This window comes from Amyelois transitella, chromosome 22 (assembly GCF_032362555.1).
Source record: "Amyelois transitella isolate CPQ chromosome 22, ilAmyTran1.1, whole genome shotgun sequence".
NCBI classification, from domain to species: domain Eukaryota; kingdom Metazoa; phylum Arthropoda; class Insecta; order Lepidoptera; family Pyralidae; genus Amyelois; species Amyelois transitella.
The window spans coordinates 398309-423596 of record NC_083525.1 but is presented as its reverse complement, the minus strand read 5'-3'; the positions used below and the strand labels follow the sequence as shown (position 1 = coordinate 423596).

At 41.5% G+C, this 25288-nt stretch overlaps 1 protein-coding gene across 1 annotated transcript; it reads right to left on the bottom strand.

Annotated features, from left to right (window-relative positions):
* Positions 1-810: 810 nt before the first annotated feature.
* Positions 811-24757, bottom strand: LOC106139256 (potassium channel subfamily K member 18). The gene is made up of 11 exons (XM_013340662.2): positions 24515-24757; positions 16729-16913; positions 13138-13285; positions 12204-12340; positions 9725-9826; positions 9204-9301; positions 8052-8170; positions 6549-6998; positions 4399-4488; positions 1969-2098; positions 811-947 (listed from the first exon to the last, which is right to left on the bottom strand). The coding sequence occupies exons 2-11, from the start codon at positions 16844-16846 to the stop codon at positions 879-881; spliced, it is 1461 nt and encodes a 486-aa protein (XP_013196116.1). The 5' UTR covers positions 16847-16913; positions 24515-24757; the 3' UTR covers positions 811-878.
* Between the last annotated feature and the right edge of the window lie 531 nt (positions 24758-25288).

Genomic DNA, 25288 nt, shown 5'->3' with positions numbered 1-25288 from the left:
GCCGGATGCCGTCCGTCCCATCCGTTCGCGACTGACTCCGACAGATTCAGCATCTTGAGACCACTCTAAGACCAACTGATCCTTTGGCAAACTTCCAATAAAATATGGGCGTGACCTTACCACCCACTTATAAACCAATAAGCGTCTCACACATTTTTTGCCCTGTACTTACTACCTGTGCCACAGCTCATTGTCCTTGCATTAGGGCGGAATTAGAAAACATACTTCGATGCTAACTCAATCTGTGCAATTTGTCCCGTATATATTTATATTAAATAATGTAAAACTATGTAATACTATGAGAATATTGTAAAACTAATTCAAATATTAAAAATAAATTTGTGATAATTAATATTTGAGAATTAAATAACGTGTGTTACAGTATCTCGTGACATAAGTCTCGAACTTACTTCGAGGCTAACTCAATCTGTGTAATTTGTCCCGTATGTATTTTATATTTATTTATTTATTCTATTCATTGACTTTTTTAATCTGCACAAGAGAAGCAGCCGAGGCACTATGAGTTTCTCTCGAGTGTTTTCCGGCACCAATAAAAAAAAAAGAACAGGATCACTCCATCTCGTTCCTACGGACGTCGTAAAAGGTGACTAAGCGATAGGCTTATAAACGTGGGATTCTTCTTTTAGGCTAGCAACCTGTCACTATTTAAATCACAATTCTAACATGAAGCCAAACAGCTGAGCGTGGCCTATCAGTCTTTTTCAAGACTGCATGCTCTGTCTGCCCCGTAAGGGGTATAGACGTGATTATATGTATGAATGTATGTTAATAAAGAAACAAAATAATTATAAGCGTCTTTATTATTAACTTTATATGTCTGCAACTTTGTTTGCGTTAATTTCCACGCCATTTTTGAGTCATCTTTTACACCGACATATTCTTCTAGCAGCTCGCTTCAGTCCTGCGACGTAATGTATTACTTGCTCCTGAAATCATAGACATAACGTTTTCATAACGTTTTCAAAACATTGTCATAACGTTGTCATAATGTTGTTATAACGTTTTCATCGTATACAGGGAATAAAGGAAAATCGCGAGGAACCACGCACGATCAGATAACGGATTAGGTCCCCCTGCAAAGGTTTCGGAGGTCAGACAGGAGTCGCTTCGTGACTTACTGAGTTCAGAGTCATGGTCACACCTCAGCCTATGTCAGTCTTAGGGTGCCAAATCAACATTGAGCTATGCTGCGCTATGCTGTGTTTGGTCAACTCGCTCGTCTTATATTTTAATGAGAATACAACCAAAACGCTGAGTGAGGCTACGCTCTGTTTAAAAACGCAGCAGTCTCGCACGCTACCCACCGTGCTGAGCCGCGCTGTGTCGAATTGTGCTTTGTTTTTTATGGAGCTCAGCCATGCTGCGCTGTATCGAGCTATGCTAGGTTTGGAGCACGCTGCGTGCCCCTCCGTCGCTTTCAGACGTCTCTCTCACTCTCGTACTCCCATCTCGCTCGCACTTGCGTATGCGCGCATAAAGAAACAAGAACGAACGAGTTTCAAAAGTTAAAAATGGTAGCTTAAGAAACACAGCGCAGCACAGCGCAGTACAGCGCAGCATAGCTCGATGTTGATTTGTTACCCTAAGGTTGCGTTTCGATGCGATTGATGTGTATTTGAGAAAATATTGGTCATTTTGATTTTCCCGTGTGGATCCCGGCACCATCAGAAAAAAGAATAGGACCACTCCATCTCGTTCCCATGGATGTCGTAAAAGGCGACCAAGGGATATGCTTATAAACTTGGGACTTTTCTTTTAGGCGACAGGCTAGCAACCTGTCAATATTTGAATCTCAATTCTATCATTAAGCCAAACAGCTGAACGTGGCCTGTCAGTCTTTTTAAGACTGTTGGCTCTGTCTACCCCGCAAGGGATATAGACGTGAACATATGTATGTATATGGACCTGTATGGACCCTAACACATGAACGTAGAAGTTCACACTCACTTGCATGAGGTTGAAGCACATAGCAACGAGAGCCATGCCCAACATGAGGTACATGGAGCAGACGATGAAGGAGGTCTCCACTCGAGGAGTGTAAACCCTTTCCCCTGGCACGATGTCCCCGAAGCCGATACTGTGAAAATTATATGCATACATACATATAATCAAGTCTTATATCCCTTGCGGGGTAGACAGAGCCAACAGTCCTGAGCGGACTGATAGGAAAATTATATAAGAGAGACATATAATGTGTGTAACAATCTTAAATTACACACAATACATACATATAGTATATAAAATCACGCCTCTTTCCCGGAGGGGTTGGCAGAGACTACCTCTTTCTACTTGCCACGATCTCTGCATACTTCCTTAGCTTCATCCACAAATTACACACAATCTATGCTATGATACTCTTAATTACACACATTATATGTTTCTATTACGTATGGGGTAGGCAGAGATGACACTTTGAAAAAAAAACTGGAAGACCACGTTCAGTTTGATGTTGTCGAAGTGGTTATAGTGTCATGATTGACTACGAAAGAGGAAAGAAGAAAGAAGAAAGAAGAAAGAAGAAAGAAGAAAGAAGAAAGAAGAAAGAAGAAAGAAGAAAGAAGAAAGAAGAAAGAAGAAAGAAGAAAGAAGAAAGAAGAAAGAAGAAAGAAGAAAGAAGAAAGAAGGAAGAAGAAAGAAGAAAGAAGAAAGAAAAAAGAAGAAAGAAAAAAAGTCACACTTTTCGCCACAATGCTTCTGTGTCTGTTAACTCACTTAAGTTGGAGTATACTGAGTACTTGACTGAGACTTATGTCAGGAAGAAGAAGAAGAATTAATTGCCTTAGCAATTGATATATATATATATATATATATATACATTCAGTCAGAAAAGTATCGGGAATGGATTATTTATTTATGGTTCCAAATTCAAATTTTTGTTTTTTTTGTTGTTGTTAGATTGGCACAACTGTTTTCCATTTTGGCGCGGAGTTTGAGTTGCATCTGTTGTTTACATTAAATACAGCGCTATTTTTAGTTATATCATATCTAGTGTGTATTGCTAATTTCATAATGGATAAAAACATCGAACAAAGAGTTTGTCTTAAATTTTGCATTGCCAATGGAATATCGTGTTCGGAGTCACTGAAAATGTTACAGAAGGCTTACGGTGAATCGACTTTATCAAAAACTCGTGCTTATGAGTGGTACAAAGCGTTCAAAAGCGGTCGAGATGTGATGGAAGATTTGCCTCGCTCTGGTAGGCCATCAACGTCTGCAACTGAAGTTAACATCGCAAAAGTGAAGGAAATAGTGACTGAAAATCCTCATTCAACTTTGAGAGAGATAGCCACCGAACTTTCTGTATCTCACGAGTCGATCCGTACCATTTTAACTAATAATTTGGGTATGAAACATGTTGCCGCTCGGCTAGTCCCAAAAGACCTGGATTTTTTTCAAAAACTCAATCGCATGAGAGTCGCTGAGGACATGCTAGAACGAGTCAATTCCGACCCAACATTCATGAAACGCATTGTTACTGGTGACGAGACGTGGGTTTACGAGTTTGACATGCAAACTAGTCAACAAGCTTCGGAGTGGCGCCTTCCAACTGAACCGAAACCGAAAAAACCACGCCAAAGTCGTTCAAAAGTCAAAGTCATGTTGACTGTTTTCTTGGACTATCGCGGTGTTGTGCACTCGGAATTCTTGCCGGAAGGTCAAACGGTAAATAAGGAATATTATTTGAGTGTTATGCGGCGTTTAAGAGAGCAAATCCGACGAAAAAGGCCAGATTTGTGGAAAGAAAATTCTGGAGTTTGCACCATGATAATGCACCTTCGCACAAGGCCATCATTGTGAACGAATTTTTAACCAAACACTCAACAAATACCATCGAGCAACCACCATATTCACCAGATATGGCTCCAGCCGACTTTTTTCTTTTTCCTAAACTCAAATTACCACTTCGTGGCACCCGTTTTCAATCGGTAGAAGACATAAAAGAGAATTCGCGGCGGGAACTGACCTCAATTCCGGAAACAGCGTTTAAAAAATGTTTTGATGATTGGATTATTCGTTGGCGTAAGTGTATCGTTTCTAAAGGAGCATATTTTGAAGGTGATAAAATAAATTTGGATGAATAACAAACAGTTTGTGTATTATTGATCTTTTCCTGCTACTTTCTTGACAGAGTAGTATATACGGGACAAATTACACTGATTGAGTTAGCCTCGAAGTAAGTTCGAAACTTGTGTTACGAGATACTAACTCAACGATACTATATTTTATAATAAATACTTATATAGATAAACATCCAAGACCCAGGCCAATCAGAAAAAGTTCTTTTCTCATCATGCCCTGACCGGGATTCGAACCCGGGACCTCCGGTGTCACAGACAAGCGTACTACCGCTGAGCCACAGAGGCCGTTGACACGTACCTGCTAAGTGATATGAAGCAAAAATATGCTCCATCCAGTTGGTCCCACTTCTCCCAAAGTCCAAATATCATTGAGCCGAACATTATGTACCTGAAAGATACATACATACATACCATCACACTGTTTCCCATTGGGGTAGGCAGAGACTATGGATTTCCACTTGCTACGATCCTTACAGACCTCTCCCGCTTCCTCTACGCTCATTACTCTTTTCATGCATATTCTAAGATTGCGGGTACTCCTAACATCTCCCTTTTTCAAGACATTCCAAAGTTGGTCCTTGAAAGTTCCACGAGGCCGGCCCTGTCCCACTTTTACAAATAAATGAATTTTACAGTCAACTGAAAGATATATAATACTTACATATATAAATTACGACTTTGATAGTTATGGAATAGATCTGATAGAGAAAAGAATAGGACCACTCCATCTCTTTCCCATAGATGTCGTTAAAGGCGACTAAGAGAAAAGTTTGTATACTTGGAATTCCTCTTTTAGGCAATGTGCTTGCAAGTTGTCACTATTTGAATCTCAATTCTATCATTAAGCCAAACGGATCGTAGCCTTTCAGGTTTTTAAACGGTTTTATTTAGCTCACCCCGTTTGTTTTATTTATTCTTGGGTCAAATTTAGTAATTCAAATTTCACCCTCTTCCTGTCAACCGATTAATCTGAAATTTTGTATACACTTTGGATTTTGGTGACAATATAATTATGTTTATTCATTATCATTATAAATTCAAGATGGCCGCCGTTACAAAATGGCGGATAATTTAGGTTTCATTAATCCCATCAATATGGGTATCAAATGAAAGGGCTCAACAAGCAGAATACAATATACTATAAAAAATTGAAATCTAAGATGGCGGCCTCTACAAAATGGCGGATAACTTAGGTTTTATCAATCCCATCAACATGGGTATCAAATGAAAGGTCACTATCATGGGCTTCTACAATACATAAAATGCAGGGCAGCACTGTGGATCACGCAGTCGTATACTTAGGTGCGAAACTGTTTGAAGAAGGTCAAGCCTACGTGGCTCTTAGTAGAGTAAGATCTTTGCAGGGACTACGTATAGAGGAGTTGGACTGCAATAAACTAACGGGCAAGAAACCTTGCAATAATGAAGCACTAAATGAATTAAACAGAATGCGAAATAAAAACTAAAAACTAGAAAATAAAAATAGGTAAAAAAACTTTTTAAGTTAAACGGTTTTATGTTAAACATACATTGCAATGTTTAATGTAAATGTACTAAAAACCAAAAAATAATAAAATAGATACAGTCGTGGGAATTATAAACATACCTATGCATAGACTAGACTAAAATAAAACCGTGGGGCACGTCAATTGTCTACAAATTATAGACTTAATGTGCGATAGAAGAATCGTTTAATTCGTCGTTAGGCAGTTGGCCCGCAGACGGTGCGCAAATTACTTACTATTTTGCTGGCTAGCGAGGAATCGTTTCACTGCTCGTAGTTTGTCTTTAATCGACAAAACTTATGATAAAAGTACTACTCGCTCAACATTATGAAACCCTAAAACTCGCTTAATCGAGCTTGCTAACTTGTTTCCACATTCTAGCCCTACTTATCACACGTCCATCGATGCCGGTTGAACAACTGCCTAATTATAGTGTAACACTAGAGGCCGCCCGCGACTTCGTCCGCATGGAAACCCTATCAATCCCGCGGGAACTCTGGGATAAAAAGTAGCCTATGTGTTATTCTGGGTCTTCAGCTACCTACATACCAAATTTCATGGTAATCGGTTCAGTAGTTTTTGCGCGAAAGAGTAACAAACATCCATACAAACTTTCGCCTTTATAATAGTAGTAGGAGTAGGATTACAAAACAAACATTTTAATCAACGATTGTAGACAATTGACGTGCCCCACGGTTTTATTTTAGTCTAGTCTATGCATAGGTATGTTTATAATTCCCACGACTGTATCTATTTTATTATTTTTTGGTTTTTAGTACATTTACATTAAACATTGCAATGTATGTTTAACATAAAACCGTTTAACTTAAAAAGTTTTTTTACCTATTTTTATTGATGATGGGAATGACACGATCCTAGAGGTATGGTATGCTACATTATATTATGGTTTAATTTTAATGGTAGAGATCCAAAAATTGCTTACCCAACCATAATAAAAACACATACACTAATTGGCACAGTAATTGTTTGAGCATCAAAGGTTATATAGCTGAATTCGCTGATAGAAGCACTCGCGCGCCGGTGGAACGGCTCCGACCATCCCCTGATCCCGGGGCCAGGTCTGAACCTTGGGTCAGACTCCATCCATCCTCTAGGGTCCATGTAGCTTCGTAACCCAGGTTCTAAAGGGATTCTATTATCAACGGGATATCTTGAATTTGTTACGTTTGATGTCCAATATTGCATTCTTATATTCCTTTCATATCTTGAGCAGTCTTCTAGTCTTAGATTCCTTGGGTCCAAAGGTCTATGGTACCTAGGATCTACTGGATATCTAGGGTGTGGCCTGGGGCCTAGGACCCTGGGGTAACGGTCTATGGGGTACCGCTCGTACGGCTGCGGCATTGACACGCTGCGAAGATATTCAGGTCTCCTGAAATAAATTGGCATGAGTGTAAGATAATTAATTTTAATTATTTTTTAATTGACAACTAATGAGGCTTTTGTAATTTTTGTTTTATTTAAATTTCATTCTTATTCATTAATTTAATTTGCTTGTATGTTTTGACATTGAAATTTATTTGAAATACGATATTGTACGTCCATTAGGACAGCTCACAGCGATGACCACAAATTTGTAATAGCCTTTAACCGATGTTACACAATAAATAAATTTGATTTGATTTAATAAAAACATACATACATATAGTCACATCTATATCCCTTTCACGGTAGACAGAGCCAACAGTTTCGAAAAGATCCGAAGGCCACGAAATTATAGAATTGAAAAGATACAAAGGCCACGAAATGATGGTATTGAGAATCAAATAATTGCCTTGTGGCTCCCGGCACCAATACTAAAAAGAATAGGACCACTCCATCTCTTTCCCATGGATGTCGTAAAAGACGACTAAGGGATAGGCTTACAAACTTGGGATTCTTTTTTAGGCGATTGGCTAGCAGCCTGTCTCTATTTGAATCTCAATTCTATCATTAAACTAATTAGCTGAACGAGGCCATTCAGTATTTTCAAGACTGTTGGCTCTGTCTACCCCGCAAGGGATATAGACGTGACCATATGTATGTATGTATGAGAATCAAATAGTGACGTGAAGCAGTGAGGTTAAAAGCACGTGCAGTTCAACCATTACGGCTAAGTTCAGCAGCAGACGTCCGGCCGGCCTCTGTGGCGCAGCGGTAGTACGCTTGTCTGTGACACCGGAGGTCCCGGGTTCGAATCCCGGCCAGAGCATGATGAGAAAAGAATTTTCTCTGATTGGCCTGGGTCTTGGATGTTTATCTTTATAAGTATTTATTTTAAAACATAGTATCGTTGAGTAAGTATCTCGTAACACAAGTCTCGAACTTACTTCGAGGCTAACTCAATATGTGTAATTTGTCCCGTATATATTTATTTATTTATTACGTCCTACGGCTAAAATTATGATGGTATCTTCAGGAAAGCGGCATGGTTTTATGTTTGTACCTTGGAAAGTGAGGTGGTACACGAGGTAATGGGTACTGCGGTGTGGCGTTAGAAGGGGAATCCGAAGACCAACCCTCAGGACGCTCAATACTCTCTGCTTCGCTTATATTATTGTCTATCTGAAACCATACAATCATATTAAAACAAGCTGATACATACATACATACATATCATCACGTCTATATTCCTTGCAGGGTAGACAGAGCCAATAGTCTTGAAAAGATTGATAGGCCACGTTCAGCTGTTTTGGCTTAATGATAGAATTGAGATTCATATAGTGACAGGTTGCTAGCCCATCGCCTCAAAGAAGAATTCCTAGTTCATAATATCTATCCATTAGGCGCCTTTTACGACAGAAAAAGAGATGGAGTGGTCCTATTCTTTTTTCTATTGGTGACTTTTATAGATACTTGGATCATCTTTATCAGCTTTTTGGTAATATCTTTCAATTTTAAAATCATTCGTTCATGAGAAAACCTGCGCATTAAGGCAACTTGATGTGTAACCATGATTTAATATGGGTCATGATCCAGGACTTCAATTCCTGCCTGCTGAGATGGTGGACGTCAGACGGGATTCAGTTAGTGTAGAACAGTCCATCTTACCCAATGGATGATTGGGAGTCTGAAGGTGCACCCCAGGCTTCTCTCTTGACAAATAAGAATGTTACATACATACATAAAATCACGCCTCTTTCCCGGAAGGGTAGGCAGAGACTACCTCTTTCCACTTGCCACGATACCTGCATACTTCCTTCGCTCCATCCACATTCATAACTCTCTTCATGCAAGCTCGGCGGTTTCGGGTACACTTGACCTGACCCTTTACCAGGACGTCCGTACCAGAATTTGATCAAGATACGTTCGTCTAGGTCTTCCCACTCCGACCTTTCCCTCCACACTCTTCTTGTATATCTGCTTAGTTAGTAGCTTTCATTCATCCTTTCCACATGACCGAACCATCTTAATATACCCTTTTCTATTCCTGTAACTACATCTTCTTTCACATCACAACATTCCCTTATCACGCTGTTCCTTATCCTAATAAGAATGTTACCGGGCCAGAAAGACTTTTCTGGGTGTCAGACAAGTTTTGGTGAAGTCATGAGTCGAGTTTCAAGTTGAACATGATGGTGACATGGTCCATACTTACCCTAAGCCTCGCGACTCTTCGGCGGGTGAACCCTGGACATCCCCGACACAGGCACACCAAGGCATACAAACATTTGCACCACTGAGCCAATAGCTCTCCTAAAACAATAGGTTCTATTATAGTCGGTTATCCAATTAGTTTTTTAATAGGGATAAGTCCGCCATTGTACATATTCTTTTTAATCCAATGACTGTTTTTTAAGCTTACCAAAATGTAATAAAAAGATTATGTGCAACTAGCTGTGCCCGCAACTTTGTCCGGGTGGTATAGTTATTTAGAAGCCCTCAAGGAATAAATAATTTTCCCCGTTTTTTTCACATTTTTCATTATTTCGTCGCTCCTTATAGTTGCAGCATGATGTTACTCGTATATAGCCTAAAGCCTTCCTCGATAAATGGTCTATTCAACACAAAAATATTTTTTTATTTCGCGCGTTCGCGTTATAGCGCGTTCAAAAAAACAAACAAACACTTTTAGCTTTATAATATTAGTATAGATTAAGAGTTAACAAACAAACTTACCAAGATTACTAAGGTACAGAAGAAAGAGAGGCATCCCAAGAAGAGTGTACAGGATCGTCGTGACCTTCCCCCAGCTGGTCCGCGGAGACAGATGTCCGTAGCCTGAGGAGAAGGTAAGGTGGAGAAGGTAACTTCATTGCACCACAAGAACCATATTACATACACAGAACATAGAGATTTGTTTTTCTTATCACATCCAAGAAACAAACGTGCCAAATTAACGAGGTTTATCATACATACATATGGTCACGTCTATATCCCTTGCGGGGAAGAGCCAACAGTCTTGAAAAGACTGAATGGCCACGTTCAGCTTTATGGCTTAATGATAGAATTGAGATTTAAACAGTGACAGGTTGCTAGCCCATCGCCTATAAGAAGAATCCCAAATTTATTAGCCCATCCCTTAGTTGCCTTTAACGACTTCCATGGGAAAGAGATCGACTGGTCCTTTTCTTTTTATATTGGTGCCGGGAACCACTAACTTTTAGGTTTTCTTAAATCACATTTACAATCAGCATGGATAGAGAAGCAGATTGCACAAACTTCTTCTCAATATTAACAGACTAGCACGGAAATTTGCAAAAGATGAATGGGTATCTTCTCTTTGTCGCCTTTTATGATGTCTATGTTACAAAGATGGCACGGTATTTTTCTGAAGTAACAGGAACCTCATCCCTCACCTCCTCGCCTCCTCGCCTCCTCGCCTCCTCGCCTCCTCGCCTCCTCGCCTCCTCGCCTCCTCGCCTCCTCGCCTCCTCGCCTCCTCGCCTCCTCGCCTCCTCGCCTCCTCGCCTCCTCGCCTCCTCGCCTCCTCGCCTCCTCGCCTCCTCGCCTCCTCGCCTCCTCGCCTCCTCGCCTCCTCGCCTCCTCGCCTCCTCGCCTCCTCGCCTCCTCGCCTCCTCGCCTCCTCGCCTCCTCGCCTCCTCGCCTCCTCGCCTCCTCACCTCCAAATGGAGCCGGCTAAATGGTGCTTACCTATAGTAGTGATAACGGTGAGAGAGTACAAAAAGGCACTGGAGAAACTCCACTGGCGCGAAGACCGGCCGCCGTCCCAGCCGCGACGCACCACCAGCACCACCTTCACTTGGTACTGCTTCAGCTCCGTGCTGATTCTGTAAATTACAAACAGACATTGGTGTGTCCTCACCTCCTCGCCTGCTCGCCTGCTCGCCTGCTCGCCTGCTCGCCTGCTCGCCTCCTCGCCTCCTCGCCTGCTCGCCTGTTCGCCTGCTTGCCTCCTCGCCTGCTCGCCTGCTCGCCTGCTTGCCTCTTCGCCTGCTCGCCTGCTCGCCTGCTCGCCTCTTCGCCTGCTCGCCGGCTCGCCTCCTCGCCTGCTCGCCTCCTCGCCTGCTCGCCTCCTCGCCTGCTCGCCTCCTCGCCTGCTCGCCTCCTCGCCTGCTCGCCTGCTCGCCTGCTTGCCTCTTCGCCTGCTCGCCTGCTCGCCTCCTCGCCTGCTCACCTGCTTGCCTCTTCGCCTGCTCGCCGGCTCGCCTCCTCGCCTGCTCGCCTCCTCGCCTGCTCGCCTCCTCGCCTGCTCGCCTCCTCGCCTGCTCGCCTCCTCGCCTGCTCGCCTGCTCGCCTGCTCGCCTCCTCGCCTGCTCGCCTCCTCGCCTGCTCGCCTGCTCGCCTGCTTGCCTCTTCGCCTGCTCGCCGGCTCGCCTCCTCGCCTGCTCGCCTGCTTGCCTCCTCGCCTGCTCGCCTGCTCGCCTCCTCGCCTGCTCGCCTGCTCGCCTGCTCGCCTGCTCGCCTGCTCGCCTGCTCGCCTGCTCGCCTCCTCGCCTCCTCGCCTGCTCGCCTGCTCGCCTCCTCGCCTGCTCGCCTGCTCGCCTGCTCGCCTGCTCGCCTGCTTGCCTCTTCGCCTGCTCGCCTGCTCGCCTGCTTGCCTCTTCGCCTGCTCGCCTGCTCGCCTCCTCGCCTGCTCGCCTGCTCGCCTGCTTGCCTCCTCGCCTGCTCGCCTGCTCGCCTCCTCGCCTGCTCGCCTGCTCGCCTGCTCGCCTGCTCGCCTGCTCGCCTCCTCGCCTCCTCGCCTGCTCGCCTGCTCGCCTCCTCGCCTGCTCGCCTGCTCGCCTGCTCGCCTGCTCGCCTGCTTGCCTCTTCGCCTGCTCGCCTGCTCGCCTGCTTGCCTCTTCGCCTGCTCGCCGGCTCGCCTCCTCGCCTGCTCGCCTCCTCGCCTGCTCGCCTGCTCGCCTGCTTGCCTCTTCGCCTGCTCGCCGGCTCGCCTCCTCGCCTGCTCGCCTGCTTGCCTCCTCGCCTCCTCGCCTGCTTGCCTCTTCGCCTGCTCGCCGGCTCGCCTCCTCGCCTGCTCGCCTGCTTGCCTCCTCGCCTGCTCGCCTGCTCGCCTCCTCGCCTCCTCGCCTGCTCGCCTGCTCGCCTCCTCACCTCCTCACCACGTCACCAATATACTAACCTACCTTACTACTACCTTAATCTGTCATTTGATGGAGTCAACTCCAAATGGAGCCTGCTAAATGCTACATACCTATAGTAGTGATAACGGTGAGAGAGTACAAAAAGGCACTGGAGAAACTCCACTGGCGCGATGACCGGCCGCCGTCCCAGCCGCGACGCACCGCCAGCACCACCTTCACTTGGTACTGCTTCAGCTCCGAGCTGATTCTGTTAATTACATACAGACATAGGTGGACAAAAGCTTTGTTCACTATCACTCATTAAATTAGGTCTTAAATTTGACATTGGCGTTTGGTATAGGAGGAACTCAAAATACAAAATTTTTATTCATTATCATAGGATACTTCATATCGCTTAATAATTGTCAAAACGTATGGTTTAACAACATTGGTTGACGTCAAATAAATTACTTAAAACTAAGTTTACTGCCGCTTCCAAGGCGTTAGTGCAGAAGAAGTGGTAACAAACTGCACTGCAGCATTTTCTTCAACTCTATCACTAAGCCAAACAGCTGAGCATGGCCTATCAGTCCTTTCAAAACGGGTGGCTCTGTCTACCCCGCAAGGGATATAGACGTGATCATATGTATATATGTATGTATGTACAAACAGACATAGGTGGACAAAAGCATTGTTCACTATCACTCATTATATTAGGTCTTACATATGACATTGGCGTTTTGTATAGGAGGAACTATTTATCATCTATGCATATTTGCCATCACATAGGTAGTTCATTGACCTTTACATACATACATACATATGATCACGTATATATCCCTTGCGGGGTAGACAGAGCAAACAGTCTTGAAAAGACTGATAGGCCACGTTCTGCTATTTGGCTTTAAGATAGAATTGAGATTCGAATAGTGACAGGTTGCTAGCCCATCGCCTAAAAGAAGAATCCCAAGTTTATAAGCCTACCGCTTAGTCGCCTTTCACGACATCCATGGAAAAGAGATGGAGTGGTCCTATTCTTTTTTCTATTGGTGCCGGGAACCATACCTGTCTTTAAGAGCAGTTTCATTGAAAAGGTTTAATGTCAAAGTGACATTTTGCCACAGATAATGCGCTGTGTTGTTTCTTTCTAACGCCATGTGATTCACTCGCTCCATCTCGCTCGCACCTTCTATCGCTTGGAACATGAAAGCACCTGGAAATGAAAATATATTATTAAGTCTTTATCCCTTGGAGGGTTGACAGAGCCAACAGTCTTGACAAAACTTTTAGACCACGTTCAACTTGGTTTATTGACGGAATTGAGATTCAATAAGCTAGTAAATTAATGGAATAGCATCCGAAATATGATAAAATTGGCCAAGTGCGAGTTGGACTCGCGCGCCAAGTGTTCCTTATCTTAAATAACTTAAAGTTTGTGCATAAAACAGCAAATAAGTACGTTTGTTGCATGTTAGCCATTCCAACTAATATTATTAATGCGAAAGTAAGTTTATTTGTTTGTTAGTTTGGTGTCTCTTAGCGTTATCTGCTGAACCAATCTTCGAAAATCAAAATACTACATATAATAAAACCGTAAAAATATTTTGTCTGTACATTTAATATTTTGACTGAAACGGATAGATAATTTTTTTTCACATGTTTTGTCTGTCTGTCTGTATCTGACTGTATGATTGAGATTCAACTCGAAATTTACGCGGACGAAGTCGCGGGCAACAGCTAGTAGTAGTAATTAAGAGTCTAGAGAAGGATTTACATTTCATCTTTGATACTTGATACTTATAAAACTATAGTTCCCGTGGGATTTGCGAAAACCCAATATTCTTTTGTAGGTGGTAATTCACGCAGGCGGTAGAAGCTAGTATTTATTTTTTGTCTAGTTATTACGATTCATGAGATACAGTCCCGTGTGGTTCCCGGTACGAATATAAAAAAGGATAGGACCACTCCAACTTGTTCCAATGGATGTCATAAAAGGCGATTAAGGGATAGGATATAGGTACTTGGGATTCCTATATTAGGCGATGGGCTAGCAAACTGTCACTATTTGAATCGCAATTCTATCATAAAGCCAAAAAGCTGAACGTGGCCTGTTAGTCTTTTCAAGACTGTTGACTGTCTACCTCACAAGGTATACAGACGACGATTATAAGTATGTATGTTAAATCACACGGGCGAAGCTGCAAGTAGAAGCTAGTATTTATATTATTGGCTAGCTGTTACGATTCATGAGATGCAGCCTGGTAATGGACATACGGACAGCGAAGATTTAAATAAATATATACGGGACAAATTACACTGATCGAGTTAGCCTCGAAGTAAGTTCGAGACTTGTGTTATGAGATACTTACTCAACTATACTATATTTTATAATAAATACTTATATAGATAAATATCCAAGACCCAGGCCAATCAGAAAAAATTCTTTTCTCATCATGCCCTGGCCAGGATTCGAACCCGGGACCTCCGGTGTCACCGACAAGCGTACTACCGCTGCGCAACAGAGGCCGTCAAATAACTTAGTAATAGGATCCCGTTTTTGTACGGAACCCTAAAAGCAAACATTCTTTACAACCTAAAAATCTGACATTTCAAAATGGATGGATTCAATGATAAAATTAGGGTGACCACGCGTCATTAGAGAAAATGAATGGCTTGTTCACTTCAGTGGCTCGCGAGGCGTTTTACGCCTTTTGTCATCGTTATCCGAAGGGTATTGTCACCCTATCAGCGATAAAGGGCAAGGCTTTGATGGGGAATTAAATAAACGGTAGATGGAGCCTCGAGGTATACCAAGAGAAAGAAAGAAGGATCCAGATTCGTGTATAGATGTGTAGAATATGTAGAATAGATTTTTCTTCAAAATTGTATACAAGGTATCACTTATTGACGTCACATCACTTAAATCTAATTATATCTACTACCGTTTCTAAAGCGCATGTGTAGATGAAGCGGCGGAACAAACAACACTGCAGCATTTTCACCGGACGTCAATTTACAAAATATAGATCTTTTAAATCTAAATCGTGGACGAATGTACATTGTCTACATTAAAAATAAAAGTGAATAAGTATGAAATTAATCATTTCAAATAGTATACTTAATAAGATATGTACCTACTGTACAAATTATGTCAATGCCATGTCAAAAATGCACCTGCATTAAAAAGGCCATTATGTCAAGCTCGGGCCACACTTATATTTATATTATATATACGATACGAAATTTTCCATCAACCCAAGATCAGCAGATTTTAAGAGGACATGATGATGAATCAACATAAAAAAGTCATCGAAAAATGTGATGATTTCGTCATTTATCTCACGACAGCTGTCGCGATACGACATTGATGCGCGTTAAAACGGCAGAAAATAATTGGACGGCTCGTTCTAAATTCTACATTGAACAGCTGTGCAAATATATTAACATTGCCCAAATTAAAAATGGCTGTTTTATGATGTACTAGAATATGTTTAGAACGATAGTACTCGTTAGTTAAGGTGTCCGTGGAAATTCAGGACTATACTTTTTGCTGCTTATTATTATTTTCTTTTTCAATTTTCATGCATCAAACCTTTGAAACTTTTTTTTGCTGACCAATAAAATAATGTACATCTTAAGCAAAGTAATACAACAACAAAGGGAATATGACGTCAAACTCATAAAGTTAAAAGATTTTAAGTCAAAAATTACAGAATAAATAAAAGGTTTGATCTAATTAAACTTTCTTTTTTTAAGAAATAAAAATAAATTAATCGCGAATAAATTTTCTTTTATTTCGTTTAAATTTGTTTCCACTCCCATTTAAATTCGATTTCCAAATGGCATTAATGTTTGGGCTATAAATTAGTCTTTAGTTAGTAAACCTGTCTTCATAATTATACAAATTGCCGATTAACAAAATATATTAGGTAATTCATACTGACAATCCCGTAAATACGATATTTCACTTCTTGTTTTTGCAACCTATCTACTGATATCGTGTAAACAAATAACAAACAGTATTGCAGCATCTGTTTAGTAATAAATTTATATGTTTCAATCCGATTTTAGAATGTTGTAGTAACTTTAGAATAGGATCTCTCCATGTTTTTGCCATGGATGTCGAAAAAGGCGACTAAAGGTAAACTGATAGACTTGCGATTCTTCTTGCAGGCGATGGGCTGCAAGCAAGCTGTCACTATTTGAATCTCAATTCCATCATTAAGCCATATAGGTGGACGTGGCCTTTCTGTCTTTTCAAGACTGTTTCAACTCTGTCTACCCCGTAAGGGATATAGACGTAAGTATTTCTATGTATGTGTAAGTATTCTTTTCTCTCTATCTCTTTGCCATAGATGTGGTAAAAGAGACTAAGAGAATAGGCACATTTATCTAGTACAGCTTGTGTAATCATGATTTATTACGGATTATGCTCCCCTGCAAAGGTTGCGGTGGTCAGACAGAAGTCGCTTCATGTAAAATCCTTACCCTACCCAGGATTATATTAAGAGGTGCACAACGGCATTTTCTTCAGGATATATGATGTAATGAAGACTAAAGCAATAAAAAAATAGGCTCAAACAGCTCAGAAGCATGGGTATAGTCCATGTTTAAAAGGATGCAGTTGTTTTAAATGTCACCCTGTATATCACTTACCAGCGATAGTGTAGCCGACGACCAGAACAGTGATGCCTACGTTGCTAAACAAAAACGCCAGCAGCTGACGTACGAGGCCGCGGACGCGAGACGCGAGGGGCCGCCTTCGTCGCGACATCGTCACGTCATCGCGACGTGACGCACTCGCCCGCTCGCCATGCTAACGCGCACTGATTTCTTTTGACCTGTAAATAAATACATACCTACATACATACGTATGATTACGTCTTTATCCCTTACGGGGTAGACAGAGTCAACAGTCTTGAAAAGACTGATAGGCCACGTTCAGCTGTCTGGCTTAATGATAGAATTGAGATTCAAACAGTGACAGGTTGCTAGCCCATCGCCTAAAAGAAGAATCCCAAGTTTATAAGCCTATCCCTTAGTCGCCTTTTACGACATCCATGGGAACGAGATGGAGTGGTGCTATTCTTTTCTTTATTGGTGCCGGAAACCGCACGGTAAATAAAGAATTAATGATTATTCATGGTGTATGGTGCTTGGAACTTTAAAATAGGACTACTCCACCATAGATGTCGTGAAATACGACTAAGGAAAGGGTTATTCATCTAGATAAGCGATAACTAAGCGAATCCATATAGCGAAGCAAAACTCATAGTGTAAAAGTAAATTTGGGAAAAGGGTCGGCAAAAAACGATCGGCATGGAATCTCATAAGAACCAATGTTGTCACAGTCGATACATACATAAAATCACGCCTCTTTCCCGGAGGGGTAGGCAGAGACTACCTCTTTCCACTTTCCACGATCTCTGCATATTTCCTTCGCTTCATCCACATTCATAACTCACAGTCGATAAACTCCGATAAAATTATTGTGATTTAATGAACCTATGCCGTGTGGTTCCCGGCACCATTAGGAAAAGAATAGGACCACTCCATCTCTTTCCCATGGATGTCGTAAAAGGCGGCTAAGTAATTGGCTTATAAACTTGGGACTCTTCTTTTATGCGACAGGTTAGCAACCTATCAATATTCGAATCTCATTTCTATCATTAAGCCAAACAGCTAAACGTGGCCTATCAGTCTTTTTAAGACTGTTGGCTCTGTCTACCCCGCAAGGGATATAGACGTGATTGTATGTATGTATGTATGAACCTAAGATATAACATTCTATTTATAAGACAAATCTTGGACAAATCATCGGCAGATGACGAAAATTAACATCATATCTCATACATTATGAGAAAAACTATAAAGAAAACTTTCAAGCAATACTGACACTTTGCCACAAATCAGAATGACAAATTGCTTCAGGATGCATGAATTTAAAAAAAATGAGTTTGAAAAAAAAAACTGGCCAAGTGCGAATCGGACTCACGCATGGGTTCCGTATCGTCCATATTTCACACTTTCAAATGCAAAGTTAGCTTTATACATACATATAATAGACCCGTCTTTATCCTATGCCTGCCTGCTGTTCCCTTGCAGTCTTTCTAGGGCTGGTGGCTCTGCCTACCCCGCTTAATTTCCACAAAAACGTAATAAAAGTTTCAGTTTTTTCAAGACTTTGTTGGCTTTGTCTACCCCGCAAGGGATAAAGACGTGATTATATAAATGAATGAATAAGTGGTGACAGACAGACGAACAAAAGGAGGGACGGATAGCGAAGTCTCGGTAAATGGTTTCTTTGTGTACTAACCTTTATAATGCGGAACCCAAAAAAAAAAAAGTGAAAATAAATTCGCCTAGAAATTAATTGACATGTTGACAGGTTAATAAATAGAAGTTCGAAATGAAATATTGGTTTTAAACTCGGGGTTAGACCCTTGGGAAATTAATAGTCAATTTCCTAAAAAAAAAATTAAAATAGTATATGGTTTTGCCCAGGGGCTTGCTCTCATGAGAATTTTGTGTCGTATTAGCCTTTGACCTCGTTTGATCAATTCATACATACATACATAAATAAAATCACGCCTCTTTCCCGGAGGGGTAGGCAGAGACTACCTCTTTCCACTTGCCACGATCTCTGCATACTTCCTTCGCTTCATCCACATTCATAACTCTCTTCATGCAAGCTCGGCGGTTTCGGGTACTTTTGACCTACATACATATAATCACGTTTATATCCCTAGCGGGGTAGACAGAGCCAGTTTTGAAAAAAGTAATAGGCCACGCTCAGCTGTTTGGCTTTATGATAGCGCGGCTTAGTGTTTGGCGTTTGGTTTTTTATACATACATACATACAATCACGTCTATATACCTTTTTCCTGTCTATCTTGTTACTGAATGAGTGACTGACTAACCGACTAACAGACAACGTATAGGTAGCTGAAAGTATTAGGAGTAGAAAGCTAAATATGCTGTGTACCTACGCTCTCTGAGGAGTATGACTTCTAAAAGAATTCCGTTTAGCAAACGCAAGCATTAAATAGAGTGAAAATTATGGGTTCTATTATGGATGTGCCGTGTGATACAAAAAATAATAGGACCACTCCATCTCTTTCCCATGGATGTCGTAAAAGCCGACTAAGGTGTAGGCTTATAAACTTGGGATTCTTCTTTTAGGCGATGGGCTAGCAAACTGTCACTATTTGAATCTCAATCCTATCTTAAAGCCAAATAGCTGAACGTGGCCTATCAGTCTTTACAAGACTGTAGGCTCTGTCTACCCCGCAAGGGATATAGACGTGATTATATGTATGTATGTATTATGGGTTACTAGAGGCCTAGTTTTTTTTTTTTATTTAAGAACTTTTGCAGATTACACAAACATTCAACGTAGGTATCAGTTGAACAAGCAAAGATTTGATATAAACCATTTTATTATGTTATTCGGCCAGCCATTGTTATTTAGGGGTTACGATTCATAAAACGCATAGAAATAGATGTTTTTTTACAATTTATTCATCCACCCGTGGCATAGCACGCGCGACTCCGTTTTTATGGTGGTTCCCGGCACCAATACAAAAAGAATAGGACCACTCCATCTCTTTCCCATGGATGTCGTAAAAGGCGACTAAGGGATAGGCTTACAAACTTGGCATTCTTTTTTAGGCGATCGGCTAGCAACCGGTCACTATTTGAATCTCAATTCTATTATTAAGCCAAATAGCTGAACGTGGCCGTATGGCCTAAGCCTAAAAGACTGTATAGTCTTTTCAAGACTGTTGGCTCTGTCTACTCCGCACGGGATATAGACGTGACCATATGTATGTATGTATGTAAAACTATCGCTGTCCCGTTTCACGTCAAAATAAAAAGCGAAACGGCGATAGTTTTACGCGCGATGAAAAAGATGTCGCGCTTATCATGTCATGGGGGACAGGCGTTAGTTCCTGTTATATCTTCACCTGTTTGGAGTGCGTCCGGGGTATGTATCTGAACATGATTCTGAATTGGGTGAGTCAGATTTCCATTCATTCATTCACTCACTCATTCAGTCATTCATTCATTCGTTCATTCATTCATTCGTTCATTCGTTCGTTCATTCATTCACACGAAGCGTCCCGCCTGACTCACCCAATCCAGGATCCATGGTCAAAGGCATACACCGGGCTCCTCTCCAGATGGTGAGGATGCATACATACATACATACATATGATCCCGTCTATATCCCCAGCGGGGTAGACAGAGCCACCAGTCTTGAAAGGACTGATAGGCCACGCTCAGCTGTTTGGCTTAGTGATAGAATTGAGATTCAAATAGTGACAGGTTGCTAGCCCATCGCCTAAAAGAGGAATCCCAAGTTTATAAGCCTATCCCTTTCACGACATCCGTGGGAAAGTGATGGAGTGGTCTTATTCTTTTTTGTAATGGTGCCGGGAACCACACGGCAACATTACAAGTGAGGAGGAGGTAAGGATGCAACCTGGACTAAAGCCAGGAGGAAGATATAATTACTCAGGATATAATTACAGGACCCTTCATTGGGTATTTGGGATAGCGATTCCCGTCTGACCTCAGTAACCTTTGCAGGGGAACCTACCCCGTAATGGATCATGATTACATTCGTAAAAGGCGACCAAGACTACTATCCTTCATTCGCGTTTTAAGACATCCATGGTTAAGAGACGGAGTGGTCCTATTATCTTTTATATTGATGCCGGGAACCACACGGCACTACGGTTAACTATGTTTAATAATGCGTCAGTGTTGGTTCACCGTCGCAATAAAGACATTTAGGGCTTCCGAAATAGCTTTACAACTAACCTGTTGCCATTCACGTTTATAGCTGATGTAAACCGTCTTATTAGTAACAGGTGCCGTGTGGTTCCCGGCACCAATACAAAAAAGAATGGGACCACTCCATCTCTTTCCCATGGATGTCGTAAAAAGCGAATAAGGGATAGGCTTACAAACTTGAGATTCTTTTTTTTAGGCGATCGGCTAGCAACCTGTCACTATTTAGATCTCAATTCTATCATTAAGCCAAATAGCTGAACGTGGTCGATCAGTCTTTCCAAGACTGTTGGCTCTGTCTACCCCACAAGGGATATAGACGTGACCACATGTATGTATGTATGTAGTAATAGGTACGCTTGTTTTTATAGCCTAGCTCTCAATAGGTAAAGTGTCGGTGAGCGTAAGGTGCCTGGTTTGACGGCCTCTGTGGCGCAGCGGTAGTACGCTTGTCTGTGACACCGAGGTCCCGGGTTCGAATCCCGGTCAGGGCATGGTGAGGAAAGAACTTTTCCTGATTGGCCTGGGTCTTGGATGTTTATCTATTTAAGTGTTTATTGTAAAATATAGTATCGTTGAGTTAGTATCTCGTAACACAAGTCTCGAACTTACATCGAGGCTAACTTAATCTGTCTAATTTGTCCCGTATATATTTAAAAAAAAACGCGCATAAAGGCACCGGTTCGAATCCCACCGCGGTCATGTAATAATGACTATTTTAGAAGTTACGTACATTAGTTTGATAACTAACCGATGCTCTTACGGTGAGGGAAAACATCGTGAGGAAACCTGCACATTCAGGTAACTGGATGTGTTGTAACCATATGATCTAATACGGGTAAGGTTCCCCTGCAAAGGTTACTGAGGTTAGATGGGAATCGCTATCCCAAATATCCAATCAAGGGTCCTGTAAATTATATCTTCCTCCTGGCTTTAGTCCCGGTTGCATCCTCACCATCTGGATAGGTGCCGTGTGGTTCCCGGCACTATTACAAAAAAGAATAGGACCACTCCATCTCTTTCCCATGGATGTCGTAAAAGGCGACTAAGGGATAGGCTTATAAACTTAGGATTCCTCTTTTAGGCGATGGGCTAGCAACCTGTCACTATTTGAATCTCGGTTCTATCATTAAGCCAAATAGCTGAACGTGGCCATTCAGTCTTTTCAAGACTGTTGGCTCTGTCTACCCCGCAAGGGATATAGACGTGATCATATGTATGTATGTATGTATCTGGATTCCTATCCAGGCATACCCCTGGCTCCTGCCAGGGGTATGCCTTTGGATCCTGGATTGGGTGAGTCAAGTTTTTACACGAAGCGTCTCCCATTTGACTTGCGCAACTTTTGTAGGTAAACCTAACCCGTATTGGATCAGATGTTTCATAAAAATCCACTAAATTGATTAAAATAAATAAATAATATAATAAAATATATATATGAATATAGCCATAACATTACCATTAGCGTCTTCAAAATAAGTAAAACAATGTCAAACTAGTTTGATTTGTATCAAATTGCAAACAAATTAGAAAGCCAAATAAAGACTTAAAACATATGTGACACTAGCGGCCCGCCCCGGCTTCGCACGGGTGGACATATTTTTGTGTTTTATATTTTTGAAATAAATTTATTTCAAAACAAATTTATGCCTATGTCACTTTTGAAGGTCTATTCTATATCTGTGCCAAATTTTATCAAAATCGGACCAGTAGTTTTTGAGTTTATTCCACACAAACATACAAAAATACAAATCTTTCCTCTTTATTATTAGTGTGGATGTGGACAACATTTGATTTGAAAAAAAAAAACCTTAAGATTAAAATATAAAAAAACCGGTATTGGATCCATGGTTACACATCCAGTTGCCTGAATGTGCAGGATTCCTCACTATGTTTTCCCGGCGCCGTAAATGAACAGTCTACCCTGTAAGTTATAATATCTATACATAATTCCCTATCACAAATGAATGAATGGGTGTAATAAAACTAAACTAATGTAAACATATGTAAAATCGGACGTATGTTTGTTTAGACACAGTGATCTCTTTATAAGAAGCGAGCCAATTTAATGTAAACCTAGTTAATGATTGCCCAATCTCGCGTGATGTATTGCTGACATAAATAACGTTCAGTCAATAACGTTCTTATTTTATGTGAAACTAGTTTTATCCGCGGCTTTGCCTATGCAAAGGTAAAATAGTTCCGCTCGAGTGAATTTAGTATCATCGCAAAGAAATGCAGTGCCGTGTGGTTCCCGGCACCAGTCCATAAAAGAAAAGGATCACTCCATTTCATTCCCATGGATGTCGTAAAAGGCGACTAAGGGATAGAACTACGAACTTGGGATTCTTTTTTTAGGCGATGGGCTAGCAACCTGTCAGTACTTGAATCTCAATTCTATTATTAAGCCAAATAGCTGAGCGTGGCCTATAAGTCTTTTCAAGACTGGTGGCTCTGTCTACCCCACAAGAGACATAGTATGTATGTATCACTAAGAAATACAGGTCCACCCGCGTAAAATTAGCGCTATCTAAAAATACATACAGGTTCGCCCGCGTGAGTTTACCGCCATCTACAAATACATACAGGTTCGCCCGCGTGAGTTTAGCGCCATCTAAAAATACATACAGGTTCGCCCGCGTGAGTTTAGCGCCATCTAAAAATACATACAGGTTCGCCCGCGTGAGTGTAGCGTCATCTACAAATACATACAGGTTCGCCCGCGTGAGTTTAGCGTCATTTACAAATACATACAGATTCGCCCGCGTGAGTTTAGCGTCATCTACAAATAAATACAGGTTCGCCCGCGTGAGTTTAGCGTCATCTACAAATAAATACAGGTTCGCCCGCGTGAGTTTAGCGTCATCTACAAATAAAAACAGGTTCGTCCGCGTGAGTTTAGCGTCATCTACAAATAAATACAGGTTCGCCCGCGTGAGTTTATCTCTGTATATTGACTGATTAACTGATTAACTAACATATCAATAAGTACACACACACTTTCTACAAAATGTTGGTTAATTTTTTTTTTCCATAATATGTTTTGTCTGTGGTTTTTGATTAAACTGACAGAGGGTTTCACGAAATTCCCACGTTAGCGGAGTTTTCATACAAAAATAACATACATAGGTATTAACACGTCTATATCCCTCGCGGGGTAGGCAGAGCCAATAGGCTTGAAAACACTGAAAGGCCACGTTCAGCTGTATGATGGAATTGAGATTCAAATAATGACAGGTTGCTAGCACATCGCCTACAAAAGGCATCCCAAGCTTATTATAACTTTCAAAAGCAAAACACAATCCGTGGAACTAGTCCTATACTTTATATCCATTTATTTACATATTAATCCTCTCAATAAATTTAGTGCCGTGTGGTTTCCGGCACCATTATAAAAAAGAAAAGGACCACTCCATCTCTTTCTCATAGATGTCGTAAAAGGCGACTAAGGGATAGCGTTATAAACTTGGGATTCTTCTATTATACGACAGGCTAGCAACGTGTCACTATTTGAATCTCAATTCTATCATTAAGCCAAACAGCTGAACGTGGCGTATCAGTATTTTTAAGACTGTCGGCTCTGTCCACCCCGCAAGGGATATAGGCATGATTATATATATAAATTTAACTCAAATTATTTACTTACATTGAAATATCCAGCAAAATTCACAGATTAAATAAAACGCCGCGGTAACAGCACACGATTCGAAGAACCATCGTTATAAGGCTCCAATCACCATTGTTTGTCCTGCTTTAACACCATAACGTAAAAAAGGAAAGCAAACGTAAGTTTCACTTTTATTTACAGGAAAACAAACGTAAGTTTCAGTTTTATTTACACAAATATTCGACTAACAGAATCGTTGGTAGGAATGTAGTGATATGAGGTGACTGCCGAATCGACTAACGAATAGTGCGTGTAGGTAAGACATTGGCAAAGATTAAATATCGTAGAAGTGGAGTATTATTTAGTGTCGTGTGGTTCCCGGCACCAATAAAAAAAAAGAATACGACCACTCCATCTCGTTCCCATGAATGTCGTAAAAGGCGACTAAGGGATTGGCTTATAAACTTGGGATTCTTCTTTTAGGCGATGGGCTAGCAACCTTTCACTATTTGAATCTCAATTCCATAATAAAGCCAAACAGCTGAACGTGGCCTATCAGTCTTTTCAAGACTGTTGGCTCTGTCTACCCCGCAAGGGATATAGACGTGATTATACGTTTGTACATATGGAGTATCACGGAAGGATCGCGTGAGGAACTCCCTTATCCGAGGCAGCCTTCATATCCGTGACATAGCAGACAAAATGAAGGAGAGCCGCCCACGCTTGTACGGACATGTCTTGCGGAAAACGGCAGACAACAGATGTCTGGACATGCCCAGGTAGAAGGGGCTGGCTGAAAAGATCATGGCTGGA